Raw genomic sequence first — 16,833 nt, 5'->3', positions numbered from 1 at the left:
TATTTTACAGGGGTGTTGTAAAGATGAAGTAATGTATACATTATGATGTATAAAAATATATAATGCATACACAAATTTGTTTGAAAAAGTTAAAGTACTACATGCATTCCATTTCATTACTTTCTTCTAATAGAACAGAAATACAAATTCTGTTCATTATGTAATTGTCAGGTAACAAACATTTATTAAGTGCTTATTATGTTCTAGTCAATGTGCTAATTGTTGATGTCAAAAGCAACAAAACTGAGGTGGTCCCTTAGATGATATAACTGAAAAAATATTCATATTTAGAAGACTGAGTACTTTGGGAACAACTTCAGAAAAAAGATCTGATGGTATTAGTGGTGCACTTAGGAAGATTGCAAGCTGAAGGTTCTTTCCCTTACATCTTTAGATGTCTTCCATCAATTCATTTGGTCACTTCAATTTTCCCCTCCCCCACCTGGTTGTCAGTATCTCAGTGGGGAAAAGTGGGAATTTTATTAAGTTTTTGTTTTTAAGATTCCTACTCCTTTTATTGTTGGGATTTTTTTTATTATATTTTTGTTTACCAGATATATGCATGGGTAATTTTTCAGCATTGACAATTGCAAAACCTTTTGTTCCAATTTCCTCCCCCCTCCCCCAGATGGCAGGTTGACCAATACATGTTAAAGTATAAATTAAATACGATATATGTATACACATGTCCAAACAGTTATTTTGCTGTACAAAAATCGGACTTTGAAATATTGTATAATTAGCCTGTGAAGGAAATAAAAAATGCAGACGGTTCTTCCCTGCAACATCCTCCCCGCAAATACTGCTCAGATTGCGTTAGGTGGCTCCTACACTACAGCTGCATCCTCAGTGGTACTGGAGAAAATAAGGAGAATGTTCGCATGGCCATATTCTGTTGTGTGAACGAACAACAGTAACACTGTAGCTATTCTGAAGCAGGTCCCAAGCAGCGAAAGAAGGCAAGCCTTCTGACAGAAGCAGCAGCTCTGGGCCAAGCTCAGGAGAGCATACGCCTGTGCGTATATATCAAAGCCTCGGAAGAGACTCTAGGGCGCAGGCGCGGAGGCCGAGAGAAGGCTTTCGCGAGACGGCCTCAGTTGCGAGATTTTGCCACTACTTTTTGTTCAAATGCCGCAGCCTCTCTACGTCAAGGCTGGTCTGTCTTCCCCTCGGCTTCTTTTCCTGTCTCCTCTTTACTTTACCGCCCCTCCCCAGATCCTTTGCCACAGTCAACCTAGCGTACAGGGCCACCCATCAGTCCCTTTAACCCCGCCCCGCTCCGCCCGGTCTCGGAAACCAGGAAAACCCGGAGCATACAATCTCTACCGGTAGTTTTAGTAACGTCTTCCGAAGTGAAAGGGTGGGTGGATGAAAAGAGGGTGAGTTTAGTGAGCATGCGCTAAAGGACGTGACTGCTCATGCGCAGTGGCCCCAGTAGCTTTCGGCAGCGAGTTGCAGCAGTCTCCCGGAGCCTGCGCGGTGGGCGAGTCCCGTGGTTGAGGTCGCAGTTGTGACCACTGGAGGTAAAGGAAAAAGGGAAGAGGAAGGGGAAGGAGGGGCGAACCCGGAAGTGGGTACACGCTGGAAGGGGAGCGCGCCTGTGGAGGAGCTCTGCGGCCGGGAGGCGCGGAGGAGCTCCTTGGAGGCGGTAAATGGGTCTGGGGCGGCTGCCTCGGAAGCACGGGGTGGAGAACGCGGCGAGTTCGCCGCAGGCCGAGCGTCCCCTGCTAGGGGAGGGATCTTCCTTTCGTTCTCTGTTGTCCCTGCGCCCCTCCCGTCCTGGTGCTGTGTCATAATTTGGAGGCGACGGGGCTGAGGGGACAAATGTGCCGAACGTCCCCCTCCCCCCCATCCCTTTAGGGAACGCTGTGGTGTGGGGAGGACCGTAATGACCTAATCTCACGCTGGACCCTCCCCCCAGCCCCGCCCCCTTCTCCCAGGGCTTCTCCCTCCAGTGTCCTCACCATCCCACTCTCCTTTGAGTCGGCTGGGCAGGTGTTAGGGCTCGCTCTTGTTTCCTTTAAAATTGTTCTTTTGTGGACATTCTAGACTTTCTCCAACCACTCCCTCTCCCGGCCCTATGATGTTAAAATACTTATGGGTGTAAGCTGTAGTGTGTGCGCGCGTGTCTTCTTGTTCATGTAATGATTAACAATTGAAAGAAAAATACTTTGAACAAATACATTTAAGTCGCCGGTGGGGATATGTTATAGGATTCTTATTGTTTTGCAGACCATGAAACCCTCCCTCACGCTTCTCCAGGAGATGTTAACCAAGATTGAACCTTTTTAAGTCTCTTGAGACACTTATGAAGCTTCTTGTCCTGAAACTGCATTATTGCGATGAAGAAAAGGAGAAAGGTTACTGCACATTTTGACGAGAAGATCCATCTGGGCCATCATAAAGATTCATCTGATGGAAACAGTGCAGTGGATAGTGACCAAGTGACATTTAGTCATTCGACGGAAGGATCTACTCCTGAAGATCTTCAGTGTTACCGGCAACTTCCTCCATCGCCAGATCAAAGAAAGCTGCTGAGTTCTTTGCAGTATAATAAGAATTTACTGAAATACTTAAATGATGATAGACAGAAGCAACCATCTTTCTGTGATTTACTCATAATTGTAGAAGGGAAGGAATTTAGTGCGCACAAAGTTGTTGTTGCTGTTGGCAGTAGTTATTTTCATGCTTGTTTGAGCAAAAATCCAAGCACAGATGTTGTCACTCTGGATCATGTAACTCATTCTGTTTTTCAGCATTTGCTTGAATTTCTCTACACGTCAGAATTTTTTGTCTATAAGAATGAGATACCTCTAGTTTTAGAGGCTGCAAAATTTCTGGACATTATAGACGCAGTTAAATTGCTAAATAATGAAAATATTTCTAATTTTCCTTCTGAAATAACGGAAAAGGCATCACCAGCAGAAACTCTAAGTGAATTGGCTGGCAGGTTGTCAACCAGTCATCAGTGCAAATTCTGCAGTAGAAATTTTTGTTATAAGAAGTCTTTAGAGAATCATTTGACCAAAACTCACAGATCCCTAGTAATAGGGAAAAAACATGGGTTAAAAATGCTGGAGAGAGGTTTTTCAGCAAGAAGATCAACCAGGAATAGAAAGTGCCCTGTAAAATTTGATGAGGACAGTGATAATGAAAATGAAAGTGGTGAAATATCAGACAATTTGGATAAAGACAATTTGGATAAGGTCACTTTTGATGCAGAAAAGTCTGATAAAAATGATTCTGAGGATGCTGGAAGTGAGTACAATGCAGATGCAGAAGCACCAGAGGAGGAAATGTCAGATGAATACTCTGAAGGGGAAGAACAAAGTGACAAAGAGCATAATGATGCAGAAGAAGAGCCTGAAACTGCTGATTCCGTAGGAAATATTCATGAAGGGTTAACTCCAGTGGTCATTCAGAACAGTAACAAAAAAATATTGCAGTGTCCTAAGTGTGATAAAACATTTGACCGAATAGGTAAGAAACAACCCTATCTCATATTTTAATACTGTTTTAGCTTTGTAAGTTTGGTAAATTCTTTGTGAAGTTTAAAACTGATTTTTTTTTCCTTAGCATTAGGTAAGACATTTATTATCATTAAAAATTTAAAATTTACTGTGACTCATGAATTTAAATTTGCTACCTTAAGACAAGTATTTTCTTCCCTTTCTTTGCATCCGAAAGATGAATATCCTTCACTAAGATATTTTGCAGTTATTTGGTGTGGAAAATACTGTTAATATTCTGAATTCATTTAATTATATTTGTAAAATGAAATTGAAAGACTTGTAAATAGAATTAATGGCATTTATAGTTATAGAAAACTAAGTCACTTTAAAAAATATTAGTTAAGATAGGTGGATAAGAAATGCCATTTATTTCTCCTAACAAACATTTTTTAAATGCTTTGTGCAAGGAACTATTCTAGGCAAAGAAGGGGTAGATGTAAATTATTAAAGCAAAGGTTTTGCCTACACAAGACCTTATGAACTAGTAGAGGAGTTAAGAATAGCTATTTCAATGGATAGCAAAGTTATGAATATAAGATGCAAACATGAGGTAGCTTCTTTGTAACTGTTGGGGATTCTAGAAAACTTTATGAAGGAAGCAACCTTGAGCAGCCTTTTGTGAGAAGGAAATTGGAAACATTGCCACTTAATTTTTGTTCTTTTTCATGGTTCCAGGATGAATTTTCACATCCCTTAAAAACTTTTTTTTTTTTTTTTTTTTAAAGAAACAGGAAGAAAAATCACTGTTGGATTTAGAGCTGGAGTGCAGAGTTCTTGTTTTGTATATGAGGAAACTGAACCCCATGTTTTCTGTACTGTTGCCTCTATATGCAGTATTCCATTTGTAATAGTTAAAACACTTTATATGAAAATTTTCTAGTTACTTATTCTCTAGGGAGATAATCATTAATGAAATTAACTTAAATTTATTCACCAACTTCTCTGATAGTCAATGTAATTTAGGAATGGGGTATTGTGATGATATTACAATGCTGTCAGTGAGCAGATATAGATGGTAAGGCTGATCATAGAACCTAAATGCAAATCTTATTTAACTACATATGCTTATAAATGGATTTCTAATTTTCAAATCATAAGAACACAGGAAAATACATGTAATGTTAAATGTCACCGAATATAATTTAATTTTGTTTTGAATTTTCAAAAAGTAAGAATCAGTCCTATAGAGTTGTAGAGACATATAGAAAATAGAAATTAGCAGTGATTTTGGGATAAAAGAATGCTAATTAAACAACTTTTGTACATAATACCAATTTGCAGTGATTTATGGATGAAGAAAAGATATGAATTTATATATGATGTGTAGAATTTTGCAAGTTGTCAAAGTTTTCTTTTTCTTTTTTTTTTCTTTTTTTGAGGCTGGGGTTAAATGACTTGCCCAGGGTCACACAGCTAGGAAGTGTTAAGTGTCTGAGACCAGATTTGAACTTGGGTCCTCCTGAATTCAGGGCTGGTGCTCTATCCACTGTGCCACCTAGCTGCCCCCTGTCAAATTTAAATCATGTATTAGTCATGTAGGAATATTTTATTTTTATTAGGGAAATATTTTTCCATGAGTTGTTTTTTTTTTTTTTTTGATGAAAGATTTAACATTGAATATTTTTAGTTGAACAAGGGTGAGTTTAGAACCTCTCTATTTAAATCTTATTTGGACAGTAACATATGATGACAATAGGAATATACAAGTACATTTTGACCATGTAATATTGGTCCTATACCATGAATTTATCTCTAGAAATTTTGTTATGGTGGGTACTATTTATCAACTATTTAATATCTCATAAAGTGCTGATAACATTTAAATATCAAAATACAATGTGGCATTTTATCTGCTTTCACTAAATCTATAATTTTCTGCCTGCTAGCAGTTCTTTTTTGTCTCTCTCTTATCATTGACCATTTCCCCAGATATTGAGTGTTTTATATATAACAGTCTTCATTATGTGCCTGATCCTGGAACCTTAAGATATACTCTGGGGTCAAAATACTTGTGTCTTTTGAAGAAGGGACTCCCCCAAGCATTATTTTCTAGTTTTGTCCAGATCTCCCTGTGGGAGTTTTTTTTTACCCAAGTTACAGTGCAAAGACCAAACTTTATACTTAGACATATTTTTCCTACCTTAAATAGGTTAGGGTTAGGCTTTACATTGTGGATTGTAGTTGATAAATCGATCGATTTGCTAATATTCTATCTCTGCTCTAACAGGATGAAAGGATACAAAAAAAATTATGAGGAGGCTCAGAAGCATTTACTCTTAATATGTTAGGATTATAATCTTTATTTTGCCAGTCTGAATACATTTCCCTTCCTGTAAGGGAACAAGTGTACATTAAGTTTTATGTACAATTATGCCTTTCCTCAAAGCTTATTAGTGGCTCATATCTTAGTCCTCTTTTGAAATAGAGAATGTCTAAGAACTCTTTACCCTGTAAATGCTCTGAAATTAAAGTAATAAAAACTAGTGGAAAGTAAAAGTGGGAATAGGGACAGGTGTGATATACTGAGAGTGAGTAAAATTTTATGGTAAGATTGATTACAGAACTTAATACAAATCCCTGTTTTATAATTAACCTGAAGTCCGTGAACTTCTTTTTAAAGAGTATTTTGATAACTGTAATTTAATCATAATTTATTTCCCTTATGAGAAGAAGTCCACAGATTTCACCAGATTTCCAAAGGGGTCCATGATACACAGAAAAAGTTAAGAACCTCTACTTTAAGGTCAGCTGACTTTGATCCATAATTCCCTAAGGATGTATTTTGTTCTGAGGATGTCTGGAGTTAATGTCTATGTTGATAGCATTCTAATTAATCATTTCAAAAATATTTCTTTAATTTTAGAATGCCTTAATTACATGTAAAATTATCAAATGATTACTTTAAATTCTTGAACTTTCTTAAATCAATGATTTAAAATGAAATACTTAACTGACTATATAACAAGCCAAATAAAAAAATCCAAATTTATTTATTTATTTAATTGTATGAATTTCAGTTTATAGTGCCCATAAAAGAGTTTGTATAGATTATTGTGATCTTCTGTCTGTTGGTGGTTTGTTTCCTGATATTGCTAGAAAATATTGACTACATCTAGAGTCAGAAAAAGTATCCACAGTTTAATATTCAAATGCAACTGTTTGGATATTCTGTTTATTAATGTAGGTCAAAACTGATTACGTCAAAGCCCTTTTATAAGATAATGACAAGTCTTCCTAACATGTTTGGGGGTTTCCTTGATTGCTTCCTATATTAAAAGTATGATGGTAATATATTTAGCCTGTTTTTCTTTTTGTTGTTTCTTGACTTGTGACTTTTTGTCTTTAGTTGTAACTTTTTTCAGTTACTTTTTCAGTTCTCTTCTTCAAGTTCCTTGTGTATTTCAGCCCTCTTAGATTTATCTATCATAGGACTTTGTACTGCTTCCTCTGTAACATGGCCATAACAACCCAGTAGAATCTTGGTATTAAAAACATGGAATTTCATATATGAAAGGATTTTGAGGTCATTGAGGAATTTTGCAGTTTCTAAAAGCAGTCTCACCTGTTCTTCTCTTATTTGCTTCTGGACTCAAGTTATCTTTTTTATAGTATCATCTATGGATGCTGGATCTTGCATGTTTTCCTCCCACTAATCTTTTCTTTCTCTCTGTCTCTCACACCCCCCCATACATACATTATATACAAAGACCAGCTTTACTTATTCATCGTGTGTCATTATTTAGATAGAAAAGTTTAGTAGAGAAAATAAATATTTAAAATTTTACTACTTTTTAAAATAAAACTAATTTTATTATAATTTTTGAATGACATATTAGGTGTTTTGTTTTTGGATTTCTCAGATAAGACAGCAAGGAAAAAGGATGCATAGTTCTGAATTTAGTGAAACAATATTCATAAAAGTTGATATAAAAGCATCAATGTTGTTTTGATGCCTTATTTTTTGAGTATTTCCTTAGTGTAAGGAAATACTATTAGCAAACAATTTACTTACTTTAATATATTAAGTTCATAAATTCTTTTGGAAATATATCATGGCAGTTTGATCACAAATTACGTCAGGGAAAAATTTCTGTTTCTAGTCAAATGCATAACTTCTAACTTCAGTGTCAGAAGCTTATATGGAAGAAAAGGAAATAATTTTGTAGGAGATTTGAAAATTGTGATGAAAGCTAGAGATTGAGTTTGGAGTGAGAAAATTTGGGAGATCTTGAGGGAAAAGTTGGAGGAAGAGGATCAAGCATCAGAATCTAAGAAGAAAAAACTAAAGAAGAAGACTTTAAGAAAAGAAAGATGAAAAGGAATTAAGGTGAAAAAGGAGGAAATTAAACAAGTAAGTATTGGGGGGAAAAAGCAAGTTGATAAATTACAGCAAAAATTAGTAAGACAAAGGGAAAAAATTGAATGTGACCATCAAAGTACCAAAGAGCTGTGAAGGAAAGTTATAGCTCCAGAATTAAAGATGAAACAGGAATTTAGTTATAGGACTTCTCCAAGAGAGCTCAAAGATGGTACAATAAGGCAGTATGGTATAGTGAATAGAATGTTAGACTAGAACTTAGTCAAAAATCTGTGCTTGAATTCTACAATAAACACTATGTGAATGAACCTGGGCAAAGCTGGTTAACCTCTCTGGGCTGTTCATTTTATGTAAAATGAGAGGTCTGAATTTTTATAACTTAAATTCCCTTCCATTTTAAAATCTGTAATCCTGTTACTAAGGATATCCTTCCAGCAAATTCAAAGAACAAGGAGAAATTTTTAGTAACCTATATGGAACATTTATTGTTCTTCTGTTAATAAGTGACTTATCTATGCTCAATGTATAAAGTGCTGTTCTTTCTTCATTAGATGGTGAAAAGGCTTAAAGATTTTACCACTCTAGGTAATGAGAGAAGATGAAGTGTTCTTTAAAACAAAAATACGAAGATGACTTCCTTTATAAAATGAAGATTAATGGTTTGAAAACAGAAAGGGAATAACGACTTGTGTTGGGAAGTTGGAGGCTGAAATACTGGAAGTTAAGAAGGACCACTAAATGCTTTTGTGATAATGATGCTCAAGATTCCTAAAGAGGAAGAAGATAAATTCTTAAGAGGAAACTGTTCTTAATCTTCAAGAAGTGATTATGTGGACACAAAGATGATATCAGATTAGAGATCTTGTAGAAATTAGAAGAGTTGAGTAGTCACTGTGCTTCATTTCTGAAAAGTATTAGGCATGTAATGTGATATCTTTCCAGGATATGTAGCTAGGATGTGACATGGAATCTCCCAAGATTTCTCAAACCAAATGACTCTCAGTGATTTGAGGGCATAATTGATAATGTCCCAAAAATTCTAAGTAGAATTTCTGAAGATTATGATGTCTTTTGCAAGAAACTAAAAATATTGAGAGGTTTAACAGGTAGTGTCATAACTTACTGATCTGAGGCAAAGGTTTCAGAAAAGAGGGAGCTTCGGAAAGTGAGGATTTGGATTTCTGAACCATGCTTAAGTTACAGGAATGACGTGCTCCTGACCAGAGGCAAAAATGTATTTAACATTTTTCCTTTTTTCTTCCTCCTTTTCCTTAAGCCTGAAGGAAGAAAATGGCTGAAATACAGCCTTTAAGCTTTATTTTATAGAATAGTTATGATATTGGAAAAAGACAATCTGATAACCAGAAATTTCCAAATGGCAAAATACAGGGAAAGAATAGTACATACACAAAATATGAGTAAAAAAAGATGAAGAATCAGAGAGCTTTACTACAAAGAGACAAATATGACTTCATGGTTATCACTGGCACTTGGTGGGATGAAATCCAAACCTGTACTATAGCTCTGGAAGAGTATACCTATTCAAAAGAACAGAACTGGTAAAAACAAGAGTCTTGGGGGTAGAGCTCAGTGCCTGGTACATAATAATAAGTGTTTTTTGATTGATGTATATTAAGGAGATGTACTAATGAAGAAATAGGGATGAGAGCCATGGTGAAAATGACTTGAGTGAAGATAATTGGAGACAGAAACAGAAGTAGTAATCTCATTGTAGTGTCTTATAGGTTTCCTGTTCAGAAAAAAGGAAATACTTGAGTTTAGATTGGGAGAGGAAAGAGACAAATGTTACCTTCAAAATGAAAAGGAAAAGATAAGTGTTTGTAAAATCATAGTTTAATTTATACTTGAATTTCTGTCCAAATTGTAGAACATCTTTTTGAAGGAGTTTTTAGTGAACTCTTCAGTGAACATCTAGAAAAAGAATAGTACAAAGAGTTAGTATTGCTTTCTCAAGAATAGATTTCATTATGCTAGACTAAAAGTCCAGTTCTTGATGAAACTGCCTAGACTTGCATATTAGTAGAATGCTATAGATAATTTACTTAGATTTCAAGAAGTTACTTGACATTCTTTCACTGTGGGCAGTCTTCTGGTGGATGGAATGAATAGATGTGGGCCAGAATAGAGTACCATGAGATAGATTTGGAAATGTACATGTTTTTATATCACTTTAGAATGAGTCTAAAGTGTTATGTACCAGAGATCTGAGAATGCCATAGAACATACTTGTCAGATTTGCATATGGGGGGTAGTTTGTTGTTATTCTAGATTGTTAGACTGAGTCTTATAAATTAAAGTTTAAGAAATATGCACAGAGTGTTATACTTTAAAAAAACACTTATCTTCAGAGATGTAAGATTGGAATGGGGAGGCTAGATAAAAATTCAATTAAAAAAAGGGGTTTTAATAGACTTGAGTTTAACATGAGCCAATAGTGCAATGTTAACATATTATACTGTTTTGAGATTTTTTTCTGTGTTGTTTGCAACTTGCCCAGGATCACATAGCTAGTGAGTATTAAGTGTCTTAGGCTGCATTTGAACTTGGTCCTCCTGACTTCAGGGTCGGTGCTGTACTTGAAAGGACTTGGAATGCTTAGTTTGAAGAAGAAAAATTTGGGAGGGATAAAAGAGCTGTATGTTTTCAAACATTTAATGGATTCTGAAGTGGAAAAAAAAAATGGATTAAATTTGTTTTATTTGGCTCCAGATGTTTCAATTAGTAGCTATGTGTAATTATGGAGAACTGAATTTAGACTTGATGTAAGGAAAATCTTATTCCCAATTAGAATTATACAGATTTGAATGAAGTATCAAGTTTTCACTCAGTAGAGGTCTCATGTAAAGGCTGCCTAATACCACTCTGTTGGGTTTGTGATAGAGAGGATTCTTATTTAGGTATAAATTGGACTAAAGACCTTTGAGACTCCAATTGCAAGATTCTGTGAAATATGGACTTAATCCTTATCTCCACCTACATAAACTTTAATGATAAATATTTGAGTCATCTGTAAAAAACTGAAAATAATATAGACTTTGAAGAGAGAAAGTTTAGAAAGAGAAGGTCAGAGACTCACTTTATGGGTTCAGAAACTAACTTTTGGGGTTAGGAGGTTGCTGATAGAGGCCAAAAAGGAATTGATGTAGTTACTGGAGAAGGAGAGGGCAGTGTTACAAAATCTGAAGATAAAAGAAAATACCAAGGGATGTGATACTGGGAATGTATTTCAGATACTTTGGAAAAAAGGCCATTGATTGACTTGGCTATTATAATAACCTCCGAGAGAGAGCAATTTCATAGATTTAGGAACTGAAGCTAGATTTGAAGGAAGTGAAGGAGTGGTATAAAGGAATTAGGGAATATATGTAAGTATATGGTGACAAAATAGTGGTATAAGTATAACTTTTGTTTTTGTTTTTAAAGAAATTTTGCAATGATATGCTCATGTGCTCATGACCTTTGGTAAGTGGAGGGGGAAAGCTAGTAGAGAATGATTGATAGAGCAAGATCACAAAGGAAATAATGGGGTATTGGGTTAGACATTTGAGACTGAAGAAGGAAGAGCATGGGCTAAAAAATGTAAGGAAATGTTTTGAAATGTAGAAGAAGGAATATAACAGTTTGGTTTTTTTTCAAAGTTGGCAGGACTTTTACAGGTCAAGTGGTCCAAGCTTTTTCTAAATAGAATTTTCTTTCAGAGCATGGTTAATTAAATGGTTGATCATTTTCTGTTGCTTTTTCCTTTACTAACTGTGCTATATCTTTTCCTCACTAAATTATTTGTTTGTATTTCCTGGTTCTGCTTCCATACCCACTTGTTTTCTTCTTTGCCTTCTGGCTTTTTGTCCTACCATTCTATTTTGATTGTTCTGCTAAGGATTATTAGTGCTCTTTTAACTGCTAAATTTAGTAATCTTATTGGGCCTTTCTGCAGATTTTTACTTTTGTCAAATATTTCTTCCTTTTTGTATTGCTGTGACACTGTTACTTTCTGGATTTCCTCTTGCGTGTTTGACCACTCTTTATTTTTCTCAATTTCCTTCACCATGACATTATCCAGCTTCCAGGCACAATAAGTTTTGGGTGCCAACCAAATCTGTCCTGGTCTCAGCCCACTTCACTGTTTGGTTTTGTTTTTTTAAATTTCCTTAGCTTTACTAATGTCCCAGTCATTCCCCAATCCCTCACAACATTGACTTTTGCTGTTTCTGTCATTTTTGCCAGTTTGCAAGGATTGAGGTAAAATCTCAGGGTTGTTTAAGGAATGTTATGAAGATTTCCATGTTTTAGTTAAAAATAAAATATTCCCTGGTTTGAATAAGTATTTCCAGTTCGGTTTCTGATTGTATATACATATAGTAAGCATTTTTTTAAGCAAGTACTTATAATATTCCAGGCACTTTTGCTATAATTGGGGATACAAATATAAGCAAAACTGAAGATAATCCCTCTCCACAAGGGGTTATTTATGAATGTGCGTGCATCTATGTATGATACATAAAATATTTATGTGTATGCTAGACAATATAGATGTTGGTAAATGAAATGTTTCTATGTATTTGTGTATCTTTATGCAATGTTATTTTTTGGATGTGTACAATAAATATTTATTGAAATCATTAGTTGTGGTATTAAGCTTTCAGACAGAATTGATCTTGGCCTGAGAAATGACTATTTTTTTCATTTGTTTTTAGCAGGAGTTGAAAAATATTATGAATTGTAGCTACTGGGGGAAAGTTAATGCAGTTTACCATTTTTAATATGTTTTTGTTTTAAAAAATGTAAAAGAAATTTCTAGTTGAATTGAGTTTATGGTGTTGAATTCCTGTCAAAAATTATAGTTTTTATTCTTTTGAGTAATGATGTAAAAACAAATTATAGATATAATTTTTCTTTTAGCTTTTTTTCTTGTCCTATGCCAGATTCTTACTTGGAAAGGCTACGTCAGGTTTTTTGATCTTCTAGGAAATGGGGTGAGTTCAAATGATATTCAAATGAGAATGAAACCATTCAATACAACTCAACATCCATCCCTCTTTTTTTCCTTTCCCTTTCTTATTTCAACCTTCCTTAAATTTTGTTCTAGATAACTTAATATTAATAATATTAATTCACATTTGCATAATGTAATGTTCTTAGTTTGTTTTCTGGAGGTCTCTGAGCAGCCTTGATTTCAGCAGAGTAATGACCACAAGAATAGCCAGGTATTATAGTTCATATTCTTTATTCTTCCTGGGGCTGGGTAGCTTTCTGAATAGCAACTTTGTTCTCAATGGAAAAATGCAGGAGGAGAGCCTACCACCAAGGTAGTGTGAGATGGGATGAATGAATCTGAGTCCAAGGGCTTGCGCTTTAGCTTCCAGTCCACTTGTCTTCTCTAGCTCTGAATCCACGCTCTCTCTCAATCTCTCAAGCCACCAGGAGCCTGACTGAAGGTGAAAATGAATCTCTCTCCTTGGCTCCAAGACTTGGCTTATATGTTCTATACTGAGTATAAACCAGTCATTATATCACTAGGAAACCATTATTTGTTGTAAGATTAAATCAATCATACTGAACTTAGAGAACTATTAAGCACCATGCTAAACTAGATAACCATTGTTTCATCAATTCCACTTAGTACCTTGTAAGAATCCTTGTTTCAAGTTCAGAATTCTGGCCCATAACAGCATAATACGTGACATCTCTCAATGCTTTGTGAGGAAGAAAATATAGATACTATTACTGTTTTGAAGATAAGCTGAGAACTAAATAACTTGTCCAGATCTGGCACTAAATCTCATGACTTGTGACCCTATGTCCAATATACTTTCTGCTTTGTGAAAGCTTTCTTTTATTACTTTCAAATCTATTTGATTATTTTTGCTTAACTTTTTTCCTTTTTGAACATTTTTATTTTAAAATTCTGAATGCCAAGACTATATAAATTGGTCATTTCCAAATACATGGGAATGAACAGGAAAAAAGAATTGCATACCCAACCTCTCAATTCTCACTAATGTCCAGGTTGCTAATTTTTTTTTTTTTAAGAACATAAATCTATAGTTTTCAGAGCTGTCTTGCCTTTCTTCTGTTCTCTATATTAAAACAAAAAGATTATTCAGTGTTTCCTTTCTTTTCGCTTTCTTTTTCTGCTATTCTGTTCCTTACCCCTTTATCTTCATCCTTCCCTATCAGAAAAACCAAAACACAGCTAAGCAAAAAATTGTATGATAGATTGTAAATTGTTCTCTGCATTCTGTACTTGGAGAAGGATATACTGATCAGTTGTTAGGATCTTTTCATAAGGAGAGGACCAACCCCACTTGACTTTCTAAACTGATTGAGCACTGCCCCTCTTGTCTTACCCTTCTCCCCTCCCCCCATCCAGTTCGTGCCTTTTTCTCTCACATGACTAGGGTGAGATAGCTAGGATGATATTGCAGTATTAAGTTAATTTAAGCATTAGGAAGACCTGAGCTGGTTTTTAGGTAAATGGAGAAGCAGTGGCTGAAGTTGGATGAGAAAGTCAGTATTTTTTCTAGAGCAAAATCCTAGAGGATAAATATGGAATAGATTGTAGACTATTTATCAAGGAATTAGTTTCGGTGAAATTTAGAGACATCTTTTATGATCAGAGAAAAAGAGGTAGTAGTAATAATAAAGACATATTTCTGCAAATGAAGGAAAAATACTTAGTTCACATGCCATAATCTCAATCATCTGAGTGAAATGAAATTGCTGATGAGGTAAGGAATGAGATGTGCTAACAAAGGACTTAAAGTCATAATTAGCAATAAGTATTGTTAGACTGAACTTAAGGAAAAAATGTTGGGGGAGGGAATAGATATTACCAGAGAAATATCTTGGAAGTAACATTAGGGAATAAGGAGCATATCCATCTCTTTTCCTGGTCTTGTGAGTTGGAGAGTGTGTGTGGCTTGTGTTGAAGGGAGTTGCAAGTAGCATCATGTTTTCAAGGGAAATGTAGCTATGCTGAAAATGAAGTGATCAGGTCGAAAAGCTTGAGAATGTAGGTAATTTTTTTGAGAACAGATCATTTTACAATTAGAGGGGATTAAAAAGAGGTTTGAGGATGAGGAGTTGAATGACTTTGTATAAGGTTGGGGGTTTCATGAATTCAAGTAGTCTGAGCATGTAGTTTTTTTCTAGGGTGGTTAAATTAGAGTACTAAGTTTAGAGAACTGAAAAAATTCAAGGTAGGTTGCAATAGGAAGTTGCCATTCAAGGGTGGGGAGAAATTGCTTAGTAAGTACAAATTAACTCATGGAAGAACTTGTAGAATTACTTGTCCCCTCCCAGAGTCTTATATTTGCTTGTTATATTTTACAGTTTATCTTTTGTTTGACTTCAAGGAATTCTTTGGAAGAACTATTAGCCAATTCATAATTTCCCCTAAACCTTAGTGTTTTACAAGTCAATGAATTTGAATAACATTTTTTACTTTGAAGGCTTTTGTTTGTGTGTGTGGGAGGGATAGTTGTGTAAGGAGAAGTGTAATTTTAATTATTTGAGGTTTGCCAAAGGTAAAGATGATATTTATTTTTTTAGTGTCATATGATTTAAAAGGCTGTGTAATGTAAAGTATGATTAAATAAAGTCTCAGTGAGGAAGACTTGCATTACATTTAACATCTTGAGATTGTCTTAACATCTGAGATTGTTCTTAAACTTTCTTCACTCACAACCCCTTTGTGCCTGAGAAATTTTTGAATGACCTGGACATATAGGTCTATAAAAGAGGTAGTTATTCAAATCAAATATTTACAGATAATCATTATTTTTTGATTCTCACATTCAGTTACAAAGTGCCATATTGTTGTGAATTACAGTTTAAGAAGCTGGGCTATAAGTAATTCTCTAAGACTTAAGTTAGAGAAGGTATTGACTTGTATTGATTAGAAAGTATTTTGTCATCTGCATTCACCAGGAAATTCCTTGCTAATGAAATCATAGGTTTCTCCCTTGAATATGTTACTTTTTTATTTATAAATCAAGATGGATCTCAATAAATTTTATGTAGTAAATTTTCTGAATTCTAGTCTCTCCCCCCTTTTTTTTTAATAGGAAAGTATGAAAGTCACACCCGTGTTCACACAGGTGAGAAGCCCTTTGAATGTGATATTTGTCATCAGCGGTATTCAACAAAATCTAATCTAACTGTTCACCGAAAGAAGCACAGCAATGAAACAGAATTCCATAAAAAAGAACATAAATGTCCTTATTGTAATAAACTTCATGCAAGTAAGAAGACTTTAGCTAAACATGTTAAAAGGCAAGTATTTTCTTAATTTATTGTCCCCCCAAATGGTAATATTTTTCTGGGTATACAAAAAAGTATGTGTGGGGGCAGTCTGAATCTTTGATTTCTCTTGAATAAGGAGTTTTCTTTGTACACACAAGATCCTGCTACTAATACATATTTCCAGGTGACTATAAGAGGCAGCTAGATGCTGCAGTGGATAGGGTTCTGGGCCTAGAGTCAGGCGCTTGTTCAGTTGTATCCATCTAACTCTTCATGATCCTATTTGGGGGCTTTTCTTAGCTGAAATACTAGAATGGTTTGTCATTTTCTTCTTTCAACTTATTTTATAGAGGAGGAAACTGAAACACTTAGATTAAAGTGACGTGCCCAAGGTCACACAGTTAATTAGTGTCTTGAGGTCAAATTTGAATTTAGGTGTTCCTGACTCCAGGCCTGATACACTATCCACTGCACCACTTCATTCTGAATAATATTACGAAAACTAAATAGTTCCAACTCTATCTTTCCCCCCCCTTCTTTCCCGTCTCCTTTCTTACCCCTCTCCCCTCCCCTTTTCCTTTTTCTCCCTCCTCCCCCTCTCTCCCCTCTTCCTTTCCCCCCATCTTCTCCCCCTCTCTCCCTTTCCCTCCCTCTCCCTCTCCTTTTTGCTTAGGCAGTTGGGATTAAGTGACTTGTGGTGAACTCAGATCCTCCTGACTTCAGGCCTGATCCTCTATC

The 16,833-nt window shown here is 35.3% G+C and overlaps 1 protein-coding gene across 2 annotated transcripts in view; it reads left to right on the top strand.

Annotated features, from left to right (window-relative positions):
- Positions 1-1,368: 1,368 nt before the first annotated feature.
- Positions 1,369-16,833, top strand: part of ZBTB41 (zinc finger and BTB domain containing 41) — a 50,201-nt gene continuing 34,736 nt past the window's right edge. The window contains exons 1-3 of one of the 2 annotated variants that reach the window (XM_074308669.1): positions 1,369-1,523; positions 2,233-3,480; positions 15,918-16,125. In XM_074308669.1, coding sequence (XP_074164770.1) covers positions 2,343-3,480; positions 15,918-16,125 — 1,346 coding nt within the window. In that variant the 5' untranslated portion in view covers positions 1,369-1,523; positions 2,233-2,342. The other variant, XM_074308670.1, reaches the window with a different exon arrangement.

The sequence above is a fragment of the Sminthopsis crassicaudata genome, chromosome 4 (genome assembly GCF_048593235.1).
Source record: "Sminthopsis crassicaudata isolate SCR6 chromosome 4, ASM4859323v1, whole genome shotgun sequence".
Taxonomy (NCBI): Eukaryota; Metazoa; Chordata; class Mammalia; order Dasyuromorphia; family Dasyuridae; genus Sminthopsis; species Sminthopsis crassicaudata.
The sequence above is the reverse complement of the archived record's forward strand: the minus strand, read 5'-3'. Positions and strand labels throughout refer to the sequence as shown.